This window comes from Ornithorhynchus anatinus, chromosome 1, assembly GCF_004115215.2.
Source record: "Ornithorhynchus anatinus isolate Pmale09 chromosome 1, mOrnAna1.pri.v4, whole genome shotgun sequence".
NCBI classification, from domain to species: Eukaryota; Metazoa; Chordata; class Mammalia; order Monotremata; family Ornithorhynchidae; genus Ornithorhynchus; species Ornithorhynchus anatinus.
This window is the reverse complement of record NC_041728.1, coordinates 172,820,146-172,842,810: the sequence shown is the minus strand read 5'-3', so window position 1 is coordinate 172,842,810 and position 22,665 is coordinate 172,820,146. Positions and strand designations below refer to the sequence as shown.

Genomic DNA, 22,665 nt, shown 5'->3' with positions numbered 1-22,665 from the left:
CGTCAATACCAACAAGGTAAATAAAATCATAGATATGTACACATCATTAATAAAATAGAGAAATAATATCTACAAATATGCACCTTTAGACGGCACAGCCATCCTTCCAGTCTCACCCATAACCTTGGTGTCATCCTTGACTCTGCTCTCTCATTCACCCCACATATTCAATCCGTCACCAAATCCTGCCGGTTTCACCTTCAGAACATCGCCAAGATCCGCCCTTTCCTCTCCATCCAAACCGATACCCCGTTAGTACAATCACTCATCCTGTCCCTCCTGGATTACAGCATCAGCCATCAGCCTCCTTTCTGAACTCCCTCCCAACCTCCTGCCTCTCCCCACTTCAGTCCATACTTCACTCTGCTGCCGGGATTATCTTTCAACAGCAGTGCTCTGGGCATGTCACCCCTCCTCAAAAATCTCCAGTGGTTGCCTATCAACCTTCCCCTGAGGCAGAAACTCCTCACTCTTGGCTTCAAAGCTGTCCATCCCCTTGCCCCCTCCTGCCTCACCCCCCTTCTCTCCTTCTCCATCCCAGCCCGCACACTCCGCTCCTCCAGTGCTAACCTTCTCACTGTGCCTCGATCTGGCCTGTCTCTCTGCTAACCCTGATCCACGCCCTACCTCTGGCCTGGAACACCCTCCCTCCTCAAATCTGCCAGATAGTCACTCTTCCCTCCTTCAAAGCCCTACTGAAGGTGCACCTCCTCCAAGAGGCCTTCCCAGACTAAGCCTCCTTTTCCTCAGCTCCCCCTCCCTTCAATGTCACCTCTACTAGCTCCCTTTACTCTCCCCCCTGCCCCACAGCACTTACCTGTACATTCATTCATTCAATAGTATTTATTGAGCACTTACTATGTGCAGAGCACTGTACTAAGTGCTTGGAATGTACAGATCGAGACAGTCCCTGCCCTTTGACGGGCTTACAGTCTAATTAGGGGAGACGGACAGATGAGAACAATAGCAAAAAATAGAATCAAGGGGATGAACATCTCATTAAAACAATAGCAAATAAATAGAATTAAGGCGATGTACATTTCATTTCATTTATATATGTTTATATCTGTAATTTATTTGTTTATATTGATGCCTGTTTCCTTGTTTTGATGTCTGTCTCACCCGGCCCCCCCACTGTAAGCCCTTTGTGGGCAGGGGTTTTCTCTCTTCATTGCTGTATTGTACTTTCCAAGTGCTTAGTACAGTCCTCTGCACACAGTAAGCACTCAATAAATATAATTGAAGGAATGAATAAATGAAGTGCTGAAGGGCAGCATGGTCTAGTGGAAAGAACACGGGCTTGGGAGTCAGAGGACCTGGGTTCCCAACCAGGCTCTGCCACTTATTTGCTGTGTGACTTTGGGCAAGTCACTTCACTTCTCTCTGCCTCTGCTCTTTCATGTGCAAAATGAGGATTCAGTCCTTGTTCTCCCTCCTGCTGAGGCTGCGAGCCCCACATAGCGCCTGGTCTTTAATCTCCCCTAGCATTTAGACTACAGTGCTTAACCCATACTAAAAGCTTAAATACCACGATTATTGTTATTGGAGATGAGTGCAAATGAGGGGTTGGAGGAAGTTGGGAATCTTTTGGAGGTTAGCATAACAGGCAGGATTGAAGAGGGAGAGCTGGGAAGTAGTTGAGCAGAACTCATTATGGTCAAGGAATGGGTCTGCTAATTCAGTTGTGTTGTATTTTCCCAAGCACTTAGTACAGTGCTCTGCCTGATCAGCCTCCTTGCTGACCTCCCATCCTCCTGTCTCTCGCCACTCCAGTCCTTAATTCACTTTGCTACCCAGATCATTTTTTCTACATAAACGTTCAGGACAGTCACTCCCCACCTCCAAAATCTCCAGTGGTTGCCCATCCACCTCTTCTTCAGACAGAAACTCCTGGCTTTAAAGCACTCCATCGCCTTGCCTCCTTCTACCTAACCTCATGTTTCTCTGTCTCTCCTTCTACAATCCAATCCACACATTTCACTCCTGTAGTGCTTATCTTCTCAATGTGCCTCCATCTTGCCTGTCTCACCGCCAACCCCATAGTAGCCCAGATCCTGCCGCTGGCCAGAATTGCCCTCCCTCCTCAAATCCGACAATGACTCTCCCCCACTTCAAAGCCTTATTGAAGGCACATCTCCTCCAAGAGGCCTTCCCAGACTAAGCCCCACTTTTTCTCATCTCCCACTCCCTTCTGTGTCACCCTGACTTGCTCCCTTTGCTCTTCTCCTCTCCCAACCCCACAGCACTTATATAGATATCTGTAATTTTATGTATTGGTATTGCTGTCTGTCTCCCTACCCCCCAGACTGTGATTTCATCGTGGTCAGGGAATGTCATTGTTTATTGTTGTATTGTACTTTCTCAAGCATTTAGTACAGTGCTCTGCACACAGTAAGCACTCAATAAATGTGACCAAATGGAATGAATAAGTGCTCACTAAATTGATTAATTGATATGTAAAGTGGGAGAGCTGGGGGACAACCTGAGCCTTTTTTTGTTTCAGAGAGAAATGGGAGGGTGTGGGACGGGGCTAAGGGTGGGGAGAATCTTTGAGGAGTAATGACGATAGCATTTATTAAGCACCCACCACGTATCAAGCAGTTTGCTAGGTTCTGAGGTGGAGGCATGTGCTGAGCGAGGCTTCACGAAGATAATCTGGGCAGCAGGAAAGAGTAGAAACTGAAAAGGGGAGAGGCTGGAGGCAGGGAGACCAGTGCGAAAGTCCATGTGGTCACCTAACCAGGATACAACAAATGCATGAACCAGGGCGGTGGCTGTTTGGATGAAGAAGATGAGGTGGATTTGCAAAGCATTTGGGGGGAAGTATTGGCAGAATTTGGCCACTGATGGGATGACAGCGAGGAGTTGAGGAACACTCAAGGTCAGGGAGGGGTGTGGAGTTATCGATGGAGAAGGGGAATTGGAAAATGGCCAGGATTTGGAGGGAAAAGGGGAAGGTTTGTTTGGGGCATATTGAATTTGAGGTGCTCACGGACCACCCCGGTGGAGATGGATGGGAGGCAAGGGACGGTGTAAGACTGAATAGTGAGCGAGGGATCCAGACTAGGGAGCAGAATTTGGGAGTCATTCGAGAGTGGTAGTAACTGAAGCCACACCAGCTGGGGAGCTCCCCGAGACAGAGGCTGGAGGGCCCCAAGAGAGGACAGGCCACAGAACCCAGCCTCGCAAACAGTAAGGGCTCCATAAATGCCACTGAGTAATGGATCAATTATGAGCTTTGACTCTGTAATTTGACTCCTCGTAATTTCATCGGCCAGGGGAGGGATTGTATAAGTGGAGCACTTCCCCCACCTCTCCTCTCCCCAACAGGACCTGCTGCCTCGGGGAGGGGGAGGACTGGGTAGATTGGGTGGTATGTGGGGGGCTGTGGAATGGATTTATTTCAGCTATTCCCTTAAGCTATGGCTGTCCCAGTCTTCTTCTGTTGCTTGCCCTCCAGCCCCCAGGGCGGGAATCCACCGTCATTCATTCATTCAATAGTATTTATTGAGTGCTTACTATGTGCAGAGCGCTGTATTAAGCGGTTGGAATGTACAATTCAGCAGCAGATAGAGACAATCCCTGCCTAGTAACGGGCTCACAGTCTAAACGGCGGAGACAGACAGCAAAGCAAAACAGAACAAAACAAAATGAGTAGTTTGGCGTAGATATCATCAAGATAAATAGAATCATAGATATATACATATCAACAAAATAAATAGGCCAGACCCTGGGCGGTGGGCGACTGGGCGCTGGGCGACTGGGGGCTTGGGCAGAGTTTTCTGAGCAAATGGTGCCAGTCTGCTGGGGGAGGGTGGCACAGCTCGGCTCTCTTCTCCGCCGGCTCCGCTTCCCTTAAACGACTGGCTGCCGTGCCCGAGGGCCAGAGACCTGGGACTGCCAATCCACCTGGTGCCTAGCCTCCTGCCTCCACTCCTGTCAGCCAGTCAAATTGATTTATTGAGAGCTTACTGTGTGCAGAGCACTGGACTAAGCACTTGGGAGAGTATACTAAGATTAAAACATCGCTACAATCCTCCCTTTCCTCTCCTTCCAAACCACTACCACAGTAGTATTATCACTCATTCTATCCCTACTGAATTACCGCATCAGCCTCCTTTCTGACCTCCAAACCTCCTGCTTCTCCCCACTCTAGTCCATACTTCACTCTGCTGCCCGGATTGTCTTTTACAGAAACGTTCAGGGCATATCACCCCCCTCCTCAAAAATCTCCAGTGGTTTCCTGTCCACCTCTATATCAAACAGAAACTCTTCTCTATTGGCTTTAAAGCTCTCCATCACCTTGCCCCCTCCTATCTCACCTCACTTCTCTTCTCCTACAACTCAGCCTGCACACTTTGCTCCTCTGGTGCTAACCTTCTCACTGTGCCTCGATCTCACCTGTCTCACTGCTGACCCCTGGCCCACGTCCTACCTCTGGCCCAAAACACCTTCCCTCAAATCGGCCAGACAATTGCTCTCACCCCTTCAAAGCCTACTGAAGGCACATCTCCTCCAAGAGGCCTTCCGAGACTAAACCCCACTTTTCCTCATCTCCCATTCCCTTCCATGTCACCCTGACACATTCTCTTTACTCCCCCCCCCCCGCCGGCTCCCCGCCCCACAGCACTTACATATATATTTGTAATAAAATTTACACAATTTACTTGTATTGATGTCTGTCTCCCTACTCCAAACTCTGACCTTGTTGTGGATAGGGATTGTATCGCTTTATTGCTGTATTGTACTTCTCCAAGTGCTTAGTGCAGCTCTCGGCGCGTAGTATTGGCTCAGTAAATGTGATTGAATGAATGAATGAATGAATAGTGCAATAGGCACATTCCCTGCCCTCAAGGAGCTTACAGGGCCAAGCGAGTCGAGTAGCTCCAGGCCCTTGTTAGGGACTCGCGGAGATGCCAGCCTCCTGGTGGGGTGGGCCGGGCCGCTTCCCCTCTGATGCGGTTTCCCCTCTGGTTTTTCAGCAAGGAAGATGCTGAGCTTCTTCCGCCGAACGCTGGGGCGCCGGTCGATGCGCAAGCAGGCCGAGAGAGAACGGCTCCGAGAAGCCCAGCGCGCCAGAACGCACATCCCGGCTGCCGGCGAGGCCAAAGCCGTCATAACCTGCCGCGTCTCTCTGCTGGATGGGACCGATGTCAGCGTGGACTTGCCGGTACGTGGCCGGTCTTGCCCCTGGGGGCTCCCCGGGAGCGGAGAAGAGATCTTAGAGAAGCAGCGTGGCTCAATGGAAAGAGCACGGGTTTAGGAGTCAGAGGTCATGGGTTCTAATCCCGGCTCCCGCCACCTGTCAGCTGTGTGACTTCTCGGTGCCTCAGTTACCTCATCTGGAAAATGGGGATTAAGATTTGAGCCTCACGTGAGTCAACCTGATTATCCTGTATCTACCCCAGCGCTTACAACAGTGCTTGGCACAAAGTAGGCGCTTAACAAATTCTAGCACTATTATTATTATCTGGCCGTTGGCTTGTCCAGGATGCCCTGGGCTAGAGCTGAGAGCTGGGAGGGGCTCCACAAAATGAGATCCACCCCCGCGGTAATGCTGTACCCTAACCTGTGTGTGGGAGGCAGAGGACCTGCCTTCTAATTCCAGCTCTGCCACCTGCCTTCTGTGTGACCTAGGGCAAGTCACTTCACTTCTCTGGGCTTCAGCTTTCTCATCTGTAAAATGGAGTTGCAGTGCCTGGTCTCCCTCCTCCCTGCCTCCTCCACCCTCCCACAGCCCCTCTCCCCCCACCTTACATTTTGAGATAGTAAGCTCCCCGAGGCCCGGGGACCAAGCAGCGTGGCTTGGTGGAAAGATCACGGGCTTGGGAGTCAGAGGTCATGGGTTCAAATTCCGACTCAGCCACTTGTCAGCTGGGTGACTTTGGGAGAGTCACTTCACTTCTCTGGGCCTCAGTTACCCCATCTGTGAAATGGGGATTAAGACTGTGAGCCCAACGTGGCGAAAGCTGATCACCTTGTATCCTCCCCAGCGCTTTGCACATAGTAAGCGCTTAACACATGCCATCATTATTGTTATGATCTCCAATTCTTTCCTGGCCCTTAATACAGGGCTCTGCATGCAATAAACCATTATCATTTCTATTACTACTACTCATTCACCAGCCTGCCATGGTATCAGTGAAGATGGTCCTCTCTGTCCCGTAACCAATGATCCCGGTTTCTGGGACTCGGGGAAACCGAAAGCATTAGGCAGCTACAAGTTCCAGAAACGTTTGCTGGGAACCACAGAGAACAGAGATGGCACAGACTTAGCCTTCTGACTCTTCCTACCATTCTTCCCTCCCCAGAAATATCCCAGACTCCACCTGGACCACGGTTCTTGACTCCTATGTTGTTCCCTCTAGACTGTAAGCTTGTTGTGGGCAGGGAATATGTCTGTTTATTGTTAGAGTATACTCTCCCAAGTGCTTAGTACAGTGCTGTGCATACAGTAAGCGCTCAATAAATACCGCTGACTGGCTGATGGACCAAGTCCTGCTTAGGCTGCAAGCCTCACCTGGGACAGGGACTGTGTCTGACCCGATTATCTCGCCTCTGCCCCAGTACTTGGCACATAGTAAGCGCTTAATAAATACCATAATGATGATAATCTTCCTAGAAGAGGTCAGGCAGGAGGAGAGCACTGCCCATCTCATTATGAGTGTGTATATCGGTTGGTGGAACAAATTCATTTTCAAAGGTCCAAGTACCTTGGAAGCGAGCTCCTCTCCCTAAGGGCCTCTCCAGGCAAGCGCCCAGCTGACGTCAGGAGCTCTCGTGTATGTCCGGAGAAGGCTGTGGAAACAACTCAGGAGCACAATGGGCTGGCTGGCGCTAGCACAGACCGTTCCCCTCGCCGCCTCTGAGGTCCAAGCAGGCGATGTTCACCCCAAAGGCCAGGGACACAACTGGGTGTTTAGCGGGGCACCCTTCTCTCCCCCCACCCCCAACTCATGGGATGCCCTCTTCCCACCAGCATCCTCTTCTTCCATTCGACCACCAGCCTCCCTGTGTGAACCACCTAAACAGGAAGCTGGTCAATCCACCCAGCAGGCTGGCTGGAGTCAATCAATCAATTGTATTTATTGAGCAGTTTCTGTGTGCAGAGCACTGTAGTAAGCGCTTGGGAGAGGACAGTAAGACAATGTAACAGGCATATTCTCTGCCACAATGAGCTTCCAGTCTAGAGGAGAGGATGAAAGCTCCTTAATTCCAGCCAGCTCCACACTCCCGGGAACACACAGAAGTTTTCCTTCAGGGTTCGGGTCCCCATCACCTGGTTGCCAAGTCCAGCCCGGCTGGCTTTGAAATCAAGGTGGGCTGTAGGTCTTTACTTGGTCAGCGTTTAGTTTCCTGGTCTGAAATAAATGTGATAAACTTATATCTAACTCAGTGCTCAGAACAGTGCTTCACACATAATAAGTGCTTAACAAATACCATATGAAGGGGAGGGGGTGCTTACCTCCAAAGGTGTATATTCTAGCACTACCTGCCAGATTTGATTAGCATATTCTTTTTTTTATGGTATTTGTTAAGCACTTACTCTGTGTCTAGTAATGTTTTAAACTCTGGGGTAGGTACAAGATAATCAGGCTGATGCAGTCCTTGTCCCACTTGGGGATCACAGTCTAAGTAGGAGAGAGAACAGGTATTGAATCCCCATTTTTCAGTTGAGGCATCTGAGGCACAAAGAAGTTCATTGACTTGCCTGAGGTCACAGAGTAAGCAAATGGTGAAGCTGTGATTAGAACCCAGATCCTCTGCCTCCTGGGCCTGTGCTCTATCCACTAGGCACACTACCTTCCTAATATAGTGAGGATATTTCTCACTATCCTGTTTTCCCAGATAACTGTTCTTCCTTTGGTTCCAACCATCTAATCAAGCAATCAGTCAGTGGTGCTTATTGAGCGCTTATTATGTGCAGAGCACTGTTCTAAGCGCTGCCTGGGAGAGAACAATACAAGAGAAATTAGACAGGTTCCCTGCCCATAATGATCTTGTTGTCTTGTTTTTGTTTTGTTCTGTTTTGCTCTGCTGTCTGTCTCCCCCAATTAGACTGTGAGCCCGTCACTGGGCAGGGATTGTCTCTATTGGTTGCCGAAGTGTACATTCCAAGCGCTTAGTACAGTGCTCTGAACATAGTAAGCACTCAATAAATACTGTTGAATGAATGATCTTGCAGTCTAGAGAGTTTCCAGTCTGTGTTATTGCATTTTGCACTTCAGACTATGTTCTTCCATTTCATCTAATAATAATAGTGGTATTTGTTAAGCACGTACTCTCTGCCAAGCACTGTGCTAAGCACTGTGGTAGTTATAATACAGGCAGATCAGACAGTCTCTGTCCCTAGGGGGCTCACAGTCTGAGCAGGAGGGAGAACTGGTATTCAATCCCCTTTTTACAGATGAGGAAACAAAGGTACAGAGAAGTTCATTTTTGACTTGCTCAAACTCTCACAACAGGGAAGTGGCAGATCTGGCATTAGAATCCAGGTGTCCTAATTCTCAGTTTTATGCTCTTCCCACCAAGCCACACTGCTTCTCAGTCTCATTCACAGTCCAAGCTGTACAAGTGACTAAATCACTAAAATAGCTGAAGACACGGATTCTTAATCACGAGTACAAAAGGACGTTCATTCTTGATGATCCTTGACCTCTTTCACTGCTTGGTTAGATATTTCACCCCCTGTGTTTCTCCCCCCCCACCCCTTGCGAATCCTGGATTGGGACAGTCCTGGGGATTCTGGGTTCAACTTGCCTGCTGGATTAAACTCTTGGAAAGCAGTATTGCCTAATGGATAGATTCCAGGCCTGGATGTCAGAGGACCTGGGTTCTAATTCCTGTTCCACCACTTCTGTGCAGTGGGACCGTGGGCACGTCACTTTACTTCTCTGTGCTTTGGTTGACTCATTTGTAAATTGGTGATTAAGACTGTGAGCCCTACATGGGTCAGGGACTGTGTCTAACCTGATTATCTTGTATCTACCCCAGCACTCAGTACAGTACCTGGTATATAGTAAGCACATAACAGATACCATTTAAAAAGCAAACAAAACATGTGTGGGCAGGTTGACAGTGTGCCTGAGGCACCTCAAGCATAGCTGCCTTGTAACTGGCTCGTTGTGAGGTTGGAAAGTCAGATCCTGGGCTGGGGAGTCAGAAGGACCTGGGTTCTAATCCCAGCTCCACCCCTTGTCTGCTGTGTAACCTTGGGCAAGTCACTTCACTTCTGTAACCCAGTTCCCTCATGTATAAAATGGGGATTAAGACTGTGAGTCCCATGTGGGGCAAGGACTCTGTCCAACCCAATTACCTTGTATCTACCTCAGCACTTAGTACAAGGCCTGGCACCGACTAGCACTTAACAAATACCAGTATTATGATTATGATTATAATAATTCCAGCTTCGCCACTTGTCTGCTGGGTGACCTTGGGCAAGTCACTTTGCTCCTCTGGGCCTCAGTTCCCTCATCTGTAAAATGGGGGTCAAGACCGAGCGCTCTATGTGGGACAGGGACTGTGTCCAACCCTGAGAACTTCTCTCTACTCCAGCTGTTATAACGGTGCCTGGCACATAGTAAGCACTTAACAAGTACCGTTATTATTTTTATTATTATTATTCCTTACCCTCCCCGCTGTTCCAAGCATGAGGGCTCTGTTGAAATAACATCTGAGAGCCACGGGGCTGAACTCGTGGTTCCTGGCGGAGGCCCAAATGGCCAGCACTGGCCACAACCAGATGCCTCGCGGGCGTTGTTCCCCGGGAAGGGGTTGGCGTGACCGCTGCCGGCCGGAGTGGACTGGCCAGCCTCTCGCTGTGCCTGCTGGCGCCGGCCCCGCCCGGGCTCCGTGTGCCACGGGAACAATGGCCTTTTCAGCTGGGCGGGTTCACCGCTCCTGATGCCCGCAACCCAGCACCTGCTGTGGGGAAGGTGGAAGGTGCAGCCCCAGGAGGAAAGGACAGAGAGAAGGTCGAGGCTTGTGATTAAAGCCTGTGCGGCCTGCTCTCCTTGAATTTTGTCTTGGTCTAGCTGGGCTCCGGCCCACCCGCCTGGAAAGAGGAATGCGTGTGGTGCCTGGGAATGAGGCGGGGATTCAGATAGTGTTACCAGATGATTTTCCTCTGGTAAACCGCCCTCGGAAGCGAGATGGGGGAGGGGAGAACTTGGCAGTCCTCACAGAAGGTAGGGATTGCCGGAGCCCCAGAGAATTCATTAGCCTCTTAGAATTGGGCTCTCCTGCTTGAGGTGAAATAGTTCCAAACAACGAGCCTGCCCCAGAAATCCATGAGTGGTCATCCATGAAGGGGCTGACCACCCCCTCATTCTCTCAAACCATCTCAGGCGGCCAGGGTGGTCGGTTGGTCGCTCTTTTCCTTTCCACCTCCCCCCATCCGCCTCAAGTGTCTCTTCTGAGACTCCCATCAACTGATAGGCAATCTTAAGGAAGTCCAGAGACTTAGTGACCGATTAAAGCATCGGGGCCTCAGAGGGGTGTGCCTTTGTCAATTTGACCAGCTCTTTGTCCTCCGGGATTGGAAGACCCACTGGAGTTCAGCTTGAACTCTGTCACAAGAGGGTAGCCCTTTATCTCCTGTCCTTAGCAAGGAAGACACATCTAATCAAATGTCATTTGGGGTCATGGGTGTGATAGTGAAATCCCAGATGGAGGCTCCAAAATAACTGTAGTTGTCCCAGGGAGAGGGCTGAACGGGGTGGTTCTTCTCAGTTGCCCGAGGAGGGTCTGTCACTTGCATTTCCTTGGGTTAATCCCTTCTGAGTCTCCAGATGTATCTCCCGACTTGTGTTCAGTGACCCTAGGCCTGGGGGACCTTGTGATTAAAGTCAGTGCGGCCTGCTCTCTGTACCTTGATCTTGTCCAGAAGACAATGTATTCTGGGGTCCAGAATACAAGGAGCTAGTAGGAAGGCAGGGATGTAGCATATTGCAAAGTGTGGGGCTGGTCTTGGTTCATGTTAGCCAGCTGCAGGCAGAAAGGGAACTAGAACCCAGGTGTCCTGATTCCCAGAACAGTGTTCGTTCCACTGGATCCTCAGTAGGGCCGCCAACTTCAGAGCACGTGGTTGGGAGGGCAGATCACCTCTCCAAAATATCGATGAGTTTCTCTGGGGTTTTCGACAAAGATTTTGAAACGTTTTTCTGTTTGGCTTTTGGAGTATAGTTGAATGTAGTAAGATTGGACAGTTAGAACTCATGTGCCGCTCTTCCACTTTTCTCATTTAACGGAATACGGACCCAAATGTGCAAACTTCCTCTATTCCAGAAGAGCAACTAATTCCCCATATTCTGCCACATCCTCGGTGGCTATAGCAACCTCCTCTGTCTGTTCTCCGTTTATCCAGATTGTTGAATTTTCAGTATGGTATTTTTGTTCAGTTAATGACATATTGAGCTTTCATTTTATGTACTTTGGGGTTCGGGTACATTCCAAGATGCCTCAAAACATTCTACTGCTTGTGCCAGCTCTGCTTATCATTATTTTTTAGGGTTGTTTTTTTCTGAACTGTTTTTATAATCCATTTAAATGTCCCTGGATTTTTCAGATTATTGATAATTTAAACACTATTTGGTTATGACCCATTTGGAAAATCTGGGTTTTAATATATTAAGTTCTGGTGCCGATTCCTAGAGAAATCATCCCTGGTAAATGTGATTATGTGATTATGGAAGATATGTTCAATTTGCTAGCGTATGGAGTATCTTGAACTAGTATTCCAACAATAACTCCATTTAAAACTTCCATCGAATTGTGGAATTTGGGGGCATTGGGGGGCAGGGGCAGACAGAAGTGGGACAGCAGCAGGATTTGGGGAGATGCGGGAGGTTTGTCACACAAACATCTGGTGTGAGCCCCAGGCTTGCCCTTACATGAGAGTCTTGAAATGTCTCCTTTTCTGGAGGGTTAGTGAAATCTGTCTGTTCTGTTTAAGGCCATTTAGAGAAACATTGTGGCCTAGTGGAAAAAGTCCAGGCCTGGAAATCAGAGGACCTGGGTTCTAATCCCGGCTCTGCCATCTGTGTGGTATGCAGCAGGGGGGCAAGTCACTTCACTTCTCTGTGCTCAGTTTATCTCATCTGGAAAGCGGGGATTCAATACCTGTTCTCCCTCCTACTTGGACTGTGAGCACCATGTGAGAAAGGGACTGTGTCCACCCAGATTAGTCTCTACCCCAGTGATTGACACATATTAAGCACTTAAGTACCATCGTTATTAATAATTACAATAATTGTCTTTCACCCCAATCTATCCTGTCTTTTCCTTCAGGGCAGTGCTTGTACGAAGGGTATTTGATTAGTGATGTAATTCTTTTAGTAAAGTGTTGAGCAGTTATCACATTAATTGTAAAAACCCAAGAGAGCTTTCTCCCAGAAGAGGGAAGAAACAGGGAGAAAAAAAGAAGCACACACACAAAAAAGGCAGTGGGTGTGTGCTGCTTTGCTGTCACATGAGAAAGGAGGGACAAAATTCTGGGTCAATTAGAGGACTAGATAAATTATTGTGACAGGAGTGGGAGTCTAGCGTGGCTCATTGGAAGGAGCCTGGGCTTGGGCGTCGGAGGTCATGGGTTTGAATCCCGGCTCTGCCGCTTGTCAGCTGTGTGACTGTGGGCAAGTCACTACACTTCTTTGTGCCTGTTACCTCATCTGTAAAATAGGGATGAAGACAGTGAGCCTCACGTGGGACAACCTGATTACCCTGTATCTTCCCCAGCACTTAGAACGGTGCTCTGCACATAGTAAGCACTTAACAGATACCAACATTATTATTATTATTATTGTTATTATTATTATTATTATTATTGTTAAAAGGCTGAGAAAGGTAGTAGAGTATATGATGGTGAGGGGATCATCAAAGGTATTTAAGTGCTTATGTGCAGAATACTGTACTAAGTACTTGGAAGAGCGCAATACAGTAAAGGGGAGGAGCAAGAAGTGGGGAGAGAACCTTTAGGAAATACCCCAGCAGAGTTTGTAAATTGTGTATTAAGCCTCATACCTTCAGTCTGAGAAGAGGCAGAAGGTCTACTGTCTGGAATCAGTCACTGCTTTAGAACCAAATTTTCTCCTCCTCATTATTATTATTACTACTACTGTTGTTCTGTTATTTTTAAATGTTTAATCTGTGCCAAGTATTTTTCTAAGCGCTGGGGTAGATACAAGATAATCAGGTTGGACACAGTCCTTGCCCCATATGGGGCTCACAGTCTAAGTAGGAGGGAAAACAGTGACTTAATAATGATAAAAATAATAATGTTGGTATTTAAGCGCTTACTATGGGCCAAGCACTGTTCTAAGAGCTGGGGTAAATGCAAGGTAATCAGGTTGTCCCACGTGGGGCTCACAGTCTTAATCCCCATTTTCCAGAGGAGGTAACTGGGGCACAGAATAGTTAAGTAATTTGCCCAAGGAAACACAGCAGATAGGTGGCGGAGCCAGGATTAGAATCCATGACCTCTGTCTCCCAAGCCGGTGCTCTTTCCACTAAGCCATCAAGTTGTCCTACGTGGGGCTCACAGTCTTAATCCCCATTTTCCAGATGAGGGAACTGAAGCACAGAGTAAAGTGATTTGACCATGGTTACACAACAGACAAGTGAAGCAGCGTGGCTCAGTGGAAAGAGCCTGGGCTTGGGAGTCAGAGGTCATGAGTTCGAATTCTGGCTCCACCACTTGTCTGCTGTGTGTCCTTGGGCAAATTACTTAACTATTCTGTGCCCCACTGGGTGGGTGACTGTGGGCAAGTCACTTAACTTCTCTATGCCTCAGTTACCTTATCTGTCAAATGGGGATTAATAATAATGTTGGCATTTGTTAAGCACTTACTATGTGCAGAGCACTGTTCTAAGCGCTGGGGTAGATACAGGGTAATCAGGTTGTCCCATGTGAGGCTCCCAATCTTAATGCCCATTTTACAGATGAGGTAACTGAGGCACAAAGAAGTGTGCCTCACAGATTAACTGTGCCTCACAGATTAACTGTGAGCCTCACATGGGACAACATGATTACCCTGTATCTACCCCAGCACTTAGAACAGTGCTCTGCACATAGTAAGTTAAGCACTTATAAGCAGTTATATCATCATCAATATATATAACTTTAAGCAGTTATATCAACATCAATATTATCAGTATTAATAATGATGATAATTTATCATCAATAATATATCATCAGTATATGTAACTTTAAGCAGTTATATCATCATCAATATTATCAGTATTAATAATGATGATAATAAATTTATGTTTAGAACTCAGGTCCTCCAGCTCCCAGGCCCATGCTCATTCCTCTAGGCCATACTGTTTCTTTTTTTTAAAGGATCTCTTCATGATTCACTGTTGATATGAATAGGTTGAATAGCTCCAACATTTGAATGGTGTGTGATAAATATTGAATCATGGAGTTGCACATTCTTGGATGCAATAATTGGTCTTTGGGAAATCTCAGATGCTAATTGGGCATCAAAGTCAAACTTTCTGCAAGAAGAGGAGGTTGTTGACTAACAGCCCAGCTTTGAACACTGCTGAAAAACTAATTGCTTCTCACTTGGTTGTTAAAGGTCGGAATTATCTTCTTGGCCCTGGCTTTACTGTCCAGGTTGAAAATTGTCTCTTGTGGCTCAGAACTGTAGTAGAACACACCAGTTGGATGTTCTATGAAAAGCAGCATGGCATAGTGGATAGAGCACGGACTTGGGAGGCAGAAGGTCATGGGTTCTAATCCTGGCTCCGCCACTTGTCAGATGTGTGACTTTGGGCAAGTCAGTTCACTTCTCTGGCCCTCAGTTACCTCAGCTGTAAAATGGGGATTAAGATTGTGAGCCCCACATGGGACAATCTGATTACCTTATATCTACCCCAGCGCTTAGTAAAGTGCCTGCCAAATTCCACAATTATTACAATTATTATTATGAATGAGGTGGTTTATGCCGGCGGTGAAATTGATCAAGTGATGACTTGCTTTAAGATAACGAAAATAATGATGATATTTGTTAAACGCTTACTATGTGCCAAGCTCTGTTCTAAGCTTGGGGTAGATACAAGGTAATCAGGTTGTCCCACGTGGGGCTTACAGTCTTAATCCCCATTTTGCAGATGAGGTAACTGAGGCACAGAGAAGTTAAGTGATTTGCCCAAAGTCACACAGCTGACAAGTTGCTCTTTTTGATATTAGAAGTGGCAGTTTGACTTTGGGAGAGGGACTCAGAACATGACTTGAATCTCTCAAAAAGCTCTCTTTGTACAATGTGGACTGTAGATAAAGACTACTTTATAGCAGAATAACCATTTGCCCATCTACCGTTCTAAGGAAAACAGATAAGCCTTATCACCACTTATGAAATTGTCCTTGTTCCAAGAGACATTGCAGTTGGTGAGATTGTATTAAGGAGCGTATGCCTCATTGAGAGGAGGCATCGTTGCACACTTGGACGGATTGTCCTCCAGGCAATCACAGCACTTTGCCTTTTCTGGTCCCCAGTTTAGTTGGTTCCGTGATCTGGTCCTTTATTTTTCACCATCCATCATCTGTGGTATTTATCGAGCACCTGGAGTCCACATCTGTTTGATAGGGGATCGGTCAGTCAATCAAGCAATGGTATTCCTTGAATCCTTACTTTTTTTTAGTGGTATGTTAAGTGCCTTACTATGTGTCAAACGCTGTTCAAAGCACTAGGGTAGAAACACGCTAATTAGATCGGACACAGTCCCTGGCCCACATTCATTCATTCAATCATATTTATTGAGCGTTTACTGTTGCAGAGCACTGTACTAAGTGCTTGGAAAGTACAATTTGGCAACAGAGACAATCCCTACCCAAGGATGGGCTTACAGTCTTGGAGCGCACAGTGTAAGTAGGAGGGAGAACTGAGGCATAGAGATGCAAAGTGACTTGCCCAAGGTCACACAGTAAGCAATTGACAGAGCCTGAATTAGAACCCAGATCTTCTGACTCCCAGACCTGTGCTCTTTCCATGATAGTACAGGCTTTGAAAGAGTCCATACAATACAATGAGCGCACTCGTTTCCTGCCCGGAACAAGTTTTGTTGTAAAGTGGAGAACATCAGTTGTTGAATGATTGGTTGTGATGAAACTGATGTGTCTGATTTGTTTGGAATCGAACAGCGATATTAGTTTTATTCTACGTATCTGCTCTCCTACTGTAACCCAGCCCTCAGACTTTTCTCCTCTAATACCTAGCTACTCTCTCTTCCTTAATTTCGTCGCTCTTGCCACTGACCCCTTTCCCGCATCCTCCTTCCAGCCTAGAACTCCTTCCTCTTCATACCCAGAAGACCAACCATCCCACTGAAGGCCCAGCTAAAGTCACCTCTCCTCCAAGAGGGCTTCCCTGACTGAGCCCTCATTTCCCCAATTCACCCTCCCTTTTGAGTTGCCCTTACCCTGAGATCTGGACCCCTTAAGCCCTCCATACTCAACCCCCACCCCCAACATACTCTGCTGTTTCCCTTAGCTGGAATGTATTTTAATGTCTGTCTCCTCATCTGGTCTGTGAACTCCTTGCAGCTGTGGATCATGCCTACCAACTATATTGTATCGTGGTCTTCTGATCACTTAGTACAGTGCTTTGCACATTGTCAAATTGTGCTGTTGTTGGGGGATGGAGCAAATGGGGGCAGTTCCCCCAAGCTGGACATTTTAGAGGGTCCTGCCTCTTCGCACTGGACAGACAGAGCAGCTTGCTCCAAATTAGCCCCTGGAAATTCATTCATTCATTCAATAGTATTTATTGAGCGCTTACTATGTGCAGAGCACTGTACCAAGCGCTTGGAATGTACAATTCAGCTACAGATAAAGACAGTCCCTGCCCATTGACAGGCTTACAGTCTAATCGGGGGAGACAGATGGACAAAAACAAGACAATTTAATTGCAATAAATAGAATTAAGAGGATGTACACCTCATTAACAAAATAAATAGGGTAATAAAAATATATACAAATGAGCACAGTGCTGAGGGGAGGTGAAGGGAGAGGGGGAGGAGCAGAGGGAAAAGGGGGAAAGGGGGCTTAGCTGAGGGGAGGGGAAGGAGGGGCAGAGAGGCAGCAGAAGGAAAAGGGGAAGCTCAGTCTGAGAAGGCCTCTTGGAGGAGGTGAGCTCAAATTCTAGTCCATGGCCTCTGGGAAGGATGAAGATGCATTAAGAAGGAGCAGAACTTCTTCACAGGTAAACAGTTCCCCCTCCTTGAACTGCTCCTAACTGGACCACTTATTTTATGGTATTTGGCAAGCGCTCATTATGTGCCAGGCACTGTACTAAGCACTGGGGTGGATACAAGCTAATCAGGTGTCCCGTGCAGGGCTCAACAGTCTTAATCTCCATTTTACAGATGAAATAACTGAGGCCCAGAGATGTGAAGTGACTTGCCCAAGGTCACGCAGCAGGCCAGTGGTAGAGCCAGGATCAGAACCCAGGTCATTCTGACTCCCAGGCCCGTGCATCAGCCACTAGGCCATTCTCCTTCTCAGATTCACCTGAGGACAGCCTTGGCCATAATCTATCCCAAAAGAAACTCTTCTCGTACAGCTGAGGAGAACAAATGTAGTCGCTCCCTCCACCTTCTCATCCTATGTTATAGATCCTAAATTGGGAACTGGCAGTTATCAGGAGCACTATTGTGGGCCGCAGTGAGTAGTGTGGCTTAGTGGAAAGATCCTGGGGTTGGGAGTCAGAGGATGTGGGTTCTAATCCCTGCTCTGCCACTTGTCTGCTGTGACCTTGGGCAAGTCACTTAACTTCTCTGTGGCTCAGTTATCTTATCCGTCAAAAGGGGATTAAAAGTGTGAGCCCAATGTGGGACAACCTGATTACACTGTACCTACCCCAGCGCTTAGAATAGTGCTTGGCACATAGTAAGGGCTTAACAAATACCATAATTACTGTTATAGAAACTGCCTTTTATACTGGTCCAAGCAGTTAGTACAGTGTTCTACACATGGTAAGTACTCAGTAAATACCATTGATAGTAGAGGGGGAGGTAGATAATAAAATAAATAGCAGATAGGTGCTAGATTGCATGTGGAAGTAGCCAGGGATGTGGTCCCCATCAGTTTCAGGGAATTATGGAGGTGGGGAGACAGATCCCAGCAACCCGATGGAGGTAGATGGGTAGGCCCATCATCCGTCCTTTCCTCTCCATCGAAACTGCTAACACATTAATCCAAACACTTATCCCATCCCTCCTGGATTACTGCATCAGCCTCCTTGCTGACCTCCCAGCCTTCTGCCTCTCCTGTTCCATTCCATACTTCAGTCTGCTGCCTGGATCATTTTTCTCCAGTAACATTCAGTCCATGTTTCCCCACTCCTCAAGAACCTCCAGTGGTTGCCCAGTCATCTCCTTATCAAACAGAAGCAGCATTGCCTATTGGAAAGAGTCTGGGCCTGGGAGTTAGAGGGCCTGGATTCTAATCCCGGCTCTACCTTGCATCTGCTGTGTGACCTTAGGCCAATCACTTCACTTTTCCTTGCCTCAGATCCCTCATCTGTAAAATGGGGATTCAGTACCTGTTCTCCCTCCCCCATAGACTGAGAACCCACATGGGACCTGATGATCTTAATAATAATAATGTTGGTATTTGTTAAGCGCTTACTATGTGCCGAGCACTGTTCTAAGCACTGGGGTAGACACAGGGGAAATAATGTTGGTATTTGTTAAGCGCTTACTCTGTGCCGAGCACTGTTCTAAGCGCTAGGGTAGACACAGGGAATCAGGTTGTCCCACGTGGGGCTCACAGTCTTCATCCCCATTTTACAGATGAGGTAACTGAGGCACCGAGAAGTGAAGTGACTTGCCCAAAGTCACACAGCTGACAAATGACCGAGCCGGGATTTGAACCCATGACCTCTGACTCCAAAGCCCGCGCTCTTTCCACTGAGCCACGCTGCTTCTCTACCCCGGTGCTTAGTACAGTGCTCGGCACACAGTAAACACTTAACAAATACCACCATTTTAAAAATTGTGATTATTATTATAAATATGATTGATTGGTCAACCTAAACCAAAACGGCACTGGAGACTGCGAATTTTAAGTAGGCGGAAGTGGGAGAGCAGTTTTTAAACATCAAATCCGGGGGAAAACTCGTCAGTAGGGAAAAGCACGGCTCTTGAACTGACATCACCATCTTGGGTGGGGGAGGCCTGAGCCATTCAGGCAAGAATCCAACAGGCCACGGGAGGAGAACTATGAGTGCAATCCAACACAGAAAGCCGGCAGGGCTAGAATTGGCCAAGCCAGGCCAAGACTGACAAAGGTTGCTCTTCTACCCTAATGAAAGGGGTGAATTGGAATGCTTTGTTGCTAGCGGGGAGCTTGACCTAATTGGCGTCTCTGTGGGGCTTGGAAGAGGAAAGGCAATCAATGGCTAACTGCAAACAACAGGAAAAGACAGAGATTTGGGCCCTGGGAACAGAGGGACTGTATTAACATTAATGACAATGACAGAAAAGTCATGGAGGCTCTTGGTGTAGAAATCCCCAAATTTAAGAGACCTTAGAACATTGCTCTAGGCCAATTTAATGAGGATGAAGAATTTGAGCAGGGCAACATTACAGGATATCGGGGAGGCCCTAAGACTTTTTGGGTTATAATAATTTTAGTTTTTACATGCCTACTATGTGGGTAGGCGTTAGCTCTGGGGTAGATCCACGCTAATCAGATCGGACACAGTTCCTGCCCCATGTGGGGCTCAGGGTCTGAGGGTGAGGGAAAGCAGGCATTTTTTCACCGTTTTTACAGATGCAGAAACTGAAACACAGAAGTCAAGTGACTTGTCCACAGCCCCACAGCAGGCAGGTGGCAGAACCAGTATTAGAGTCCAGGTTTCTTGACTCTCTGTCCTGTGCTGTATCCACTACGCCACGCTGCTTCTTGGGTTATCACCCAGATTAGCTAACAACTCATCTGCAAGGGGAGGGGAAGGCAGGCTTTTGAATAGGATAAATGACTCAAGGAAAGGTAATATGCCGGATTCCCTTCTGAGTAACGGACAGGTTCTGGTGCAGGAGTTACGTGTCAGAGAGCCTCCCTGCAAGGTGAAGTATTTTGATGGGAGTATTTTGTGATTGTGGGGAGGGGATGAAAAATACCTTTTTGATAGAAATTTAATTTTACAAAAGAAAGCTATGGAAAAAGTGTCGACTTGAGGAAGAAGCTGGAACAAGTGATTAGGGTTTGGAAAGGTTTAAAAAAAAAAAGAGAGAGTGGTCCAAATAAAATTGTAGCGATCAATAGAATTTATAGAGTGCTTACTATCTGCAGAGCCCTAATAATAATAATAAATAATTCGGCTGCTTGTTAAGTGCTTACTATCTGCCCAACCCTTTTCTAAGCGTTGGGTTAGGTACAAGCTGATCAGATTGGACCTATTCCTTGTCCCATGTGGGGCTCACAGTCTAAATCCCATTTTACAGATGAGGTAACTGAGGCCCAGAGAAGTGATGGAATGACTTGCCCAAGGTCACACAGCGGACAAGTGGCGGAGGCAGGATTAGAACCCAGATCCTTCTGACTCCCTTGGAGTACTTAATGCCTTAAACTCCTTAACCTCATTAAGCCATGCAGCTAAGTGCTAGGGAGGGTAGAGTACAACAGAGATGGCAGACACGTTCCCTGCCCACAGTGACTTTTCAGTCTAGAAGAGGAGACAGACGTTAATAGAAATAAGGAATTGATAGTGTATTATTTCAAGATAAGTACGTGAATGCTGTGGGGTTAAGCATGGGCTGAATATCACTGAACAGAAACCAAATAGGTGACCAAATAGAAATGCCTGCTTGGCTGCTTGAAAGGAGAAAGAACATCCTCCGAGAGAAAGTCCTTAAAAAGTGGCGGGTCCAATTCAAACAGGAATTAAATGGCAGGAGGGAGGCTGGAGGCAGGGAGACTAGTGAGGAGGCCAATGCAGCTGTAGCATCTGTACCAACAGTGAAGCCATTTGGGTGGAGAAGAAGGGGAATCTCTGAAAAATACAGTGCAGGAGAAGTTTCCTCTCCTCAAGGCGCTTACAGTTGACTTCAGCCGTAGAAAGGTGCGAACTAAGGAAAGACATGATTGAAGGAGAAGCATCATGAAGAGTGCATTTAGGATTAACCTTTACTTCATACTTCACTGCTGCACAAATCATTTACCAACAAAAATGTTTGGTTATGTCTCCCCACTCCTCAAGAACCTCAAATGTCTGCCCATCCATCGCCACATCAAACAGAAACTCCTTATTAATAATAATAATAATAATAATAATAGCTGTGGTATTAGTTAAGCACTTACAGTGTGGCAGGCACCATACTAAAAACTGGGGTGGAAACAAGCAAATTGTGTTGGATACAGTCCCTGTCTCATGTGGAGGTCACAGTTTGAGGGAACTGAGGCATAGAGAAGCAAAGTGACTTGTCCAGGGTCACGCAGGACGCAAGTGGCAGAGCCGGGATTAGAACCCATGACCTTCTGTCTCTCAGGCTTGGGCTCTATCCACTGTGTCATTCTGCGTCTCCTAACCATTGCTTTCAAAGCACTCAGTCAGCTCTCCCCATCTTACCTCACCCCACTAATCTCCTATTGCAGCCCAGCCCACACACTCTGATCCTCTAGCACCAGCTTGCTCACTGTGTCCTGATCTCATCCATCTCATTGCCGACCCCTTTCCCACATCCTCCCCCTGGCCTGGAACTCCCTCCCCCTCCATATACCCCTTCCACCCCATATTCGCCTGACCACCACTCTTTCCACCTTCAAAGCAGAGGCCTTTCCCAATTAAGCCCTCTTTTCCCCAGCTCCCTTCTGCCTCATCTGTGCAAAGTGACCTTTGGACACTTGTTATTCTCCCCACCCCCAACCCCACAGCACTTACATACATATCTTTTAAATTGTGTATTATAAATGACTTATTTATTCCTAAAGAGAAGCAGCAATGCCTAGTGGATAGAGCATGGGCCTGGGAGTCAGAAGGTCATGGGTTCTAATCCCAGCTCCACCATTCGTCTGCCATGTGACCTTGGGCAACTCACTTCACTTCTCTGGCCCTCAGTTAAGTCATCTGTACAATGGGGATTGAGACTGTGAGCCCCACGTGGGACAGGGCCTGCGTCCAACTCGATTTGCTTATATCCACCCCAGCACTCAGTACAGTGCCTGGCGGCGCATAGCAAAGCGCTTAAGTATCATCATCATCGTATTAATGTCTGTCTCCCCCTCGACTGTAAGCTCATTATGGGCAGGGAACATGCCTGCTAATTCTGTTGTACTGGTCCAAGCGTTTTGTACAGCACTCTGCTCAAAGTAAGTGCTCAATAGATTTGATGGACTGAATTAAGCCAGAACCTTGTTCACTAAAGCAGTTGCAGATGACTGGTTCCCCACTGAAGCTTGAGTGTGACAGGTTCAAAGCAAGCACACTGAATCGCTGTTTTGTCTATCATGAGATGAACCTGGGATGGAACGGTGTATCTGAGTAGCAGAGGATTAAATTCCTTGGGTGAAATTTCTAGGCTCATGGCATATATTAAAATAAACTGTCGCCCATTGCGTCAGACTCTGAAGCTACTGATCAGTAATCAATAGAGAAGCAGCGTGGCTCAGTGGAAAGAGCACGGGCTTGAGAGTCAGAGGTCATGGGTTTGAATCCCAGA

The 22,665-nt window shown here is 47.3% G+C and overlaps 1 protein-coding gene across 5 annotated transcripts in view; it reads left to right on the top strand.

The window, feature by feature from the left end:
- The window catches only part of EPB41L5 (erythrocyte membrane protein band 4.1 like 5), a 165,602-nt gene that overhangs the window by 8,166 nt on the left and 134,771 nt on the right, over window positions 1–22,665 (top strand). For all 5 annotated transcript variants that reach the window (XR_003759811.1, XM_029065634.1, XM_029065626.1 and 2 more), the window contains exon 2: window positions 4,983–5,170. Coding sequence is in view for 4 of the 5 variants with exons in the window: in XM_029065634.1 (XP_028921467.1) it covers window positions 4,991–5,170 (180 nt within the window). In the remaining variant the exon portion in view is untranslated. The remainder of the gene's footprint in view (window positions 1–4,982; window positions 5,171–22,665) is intronic.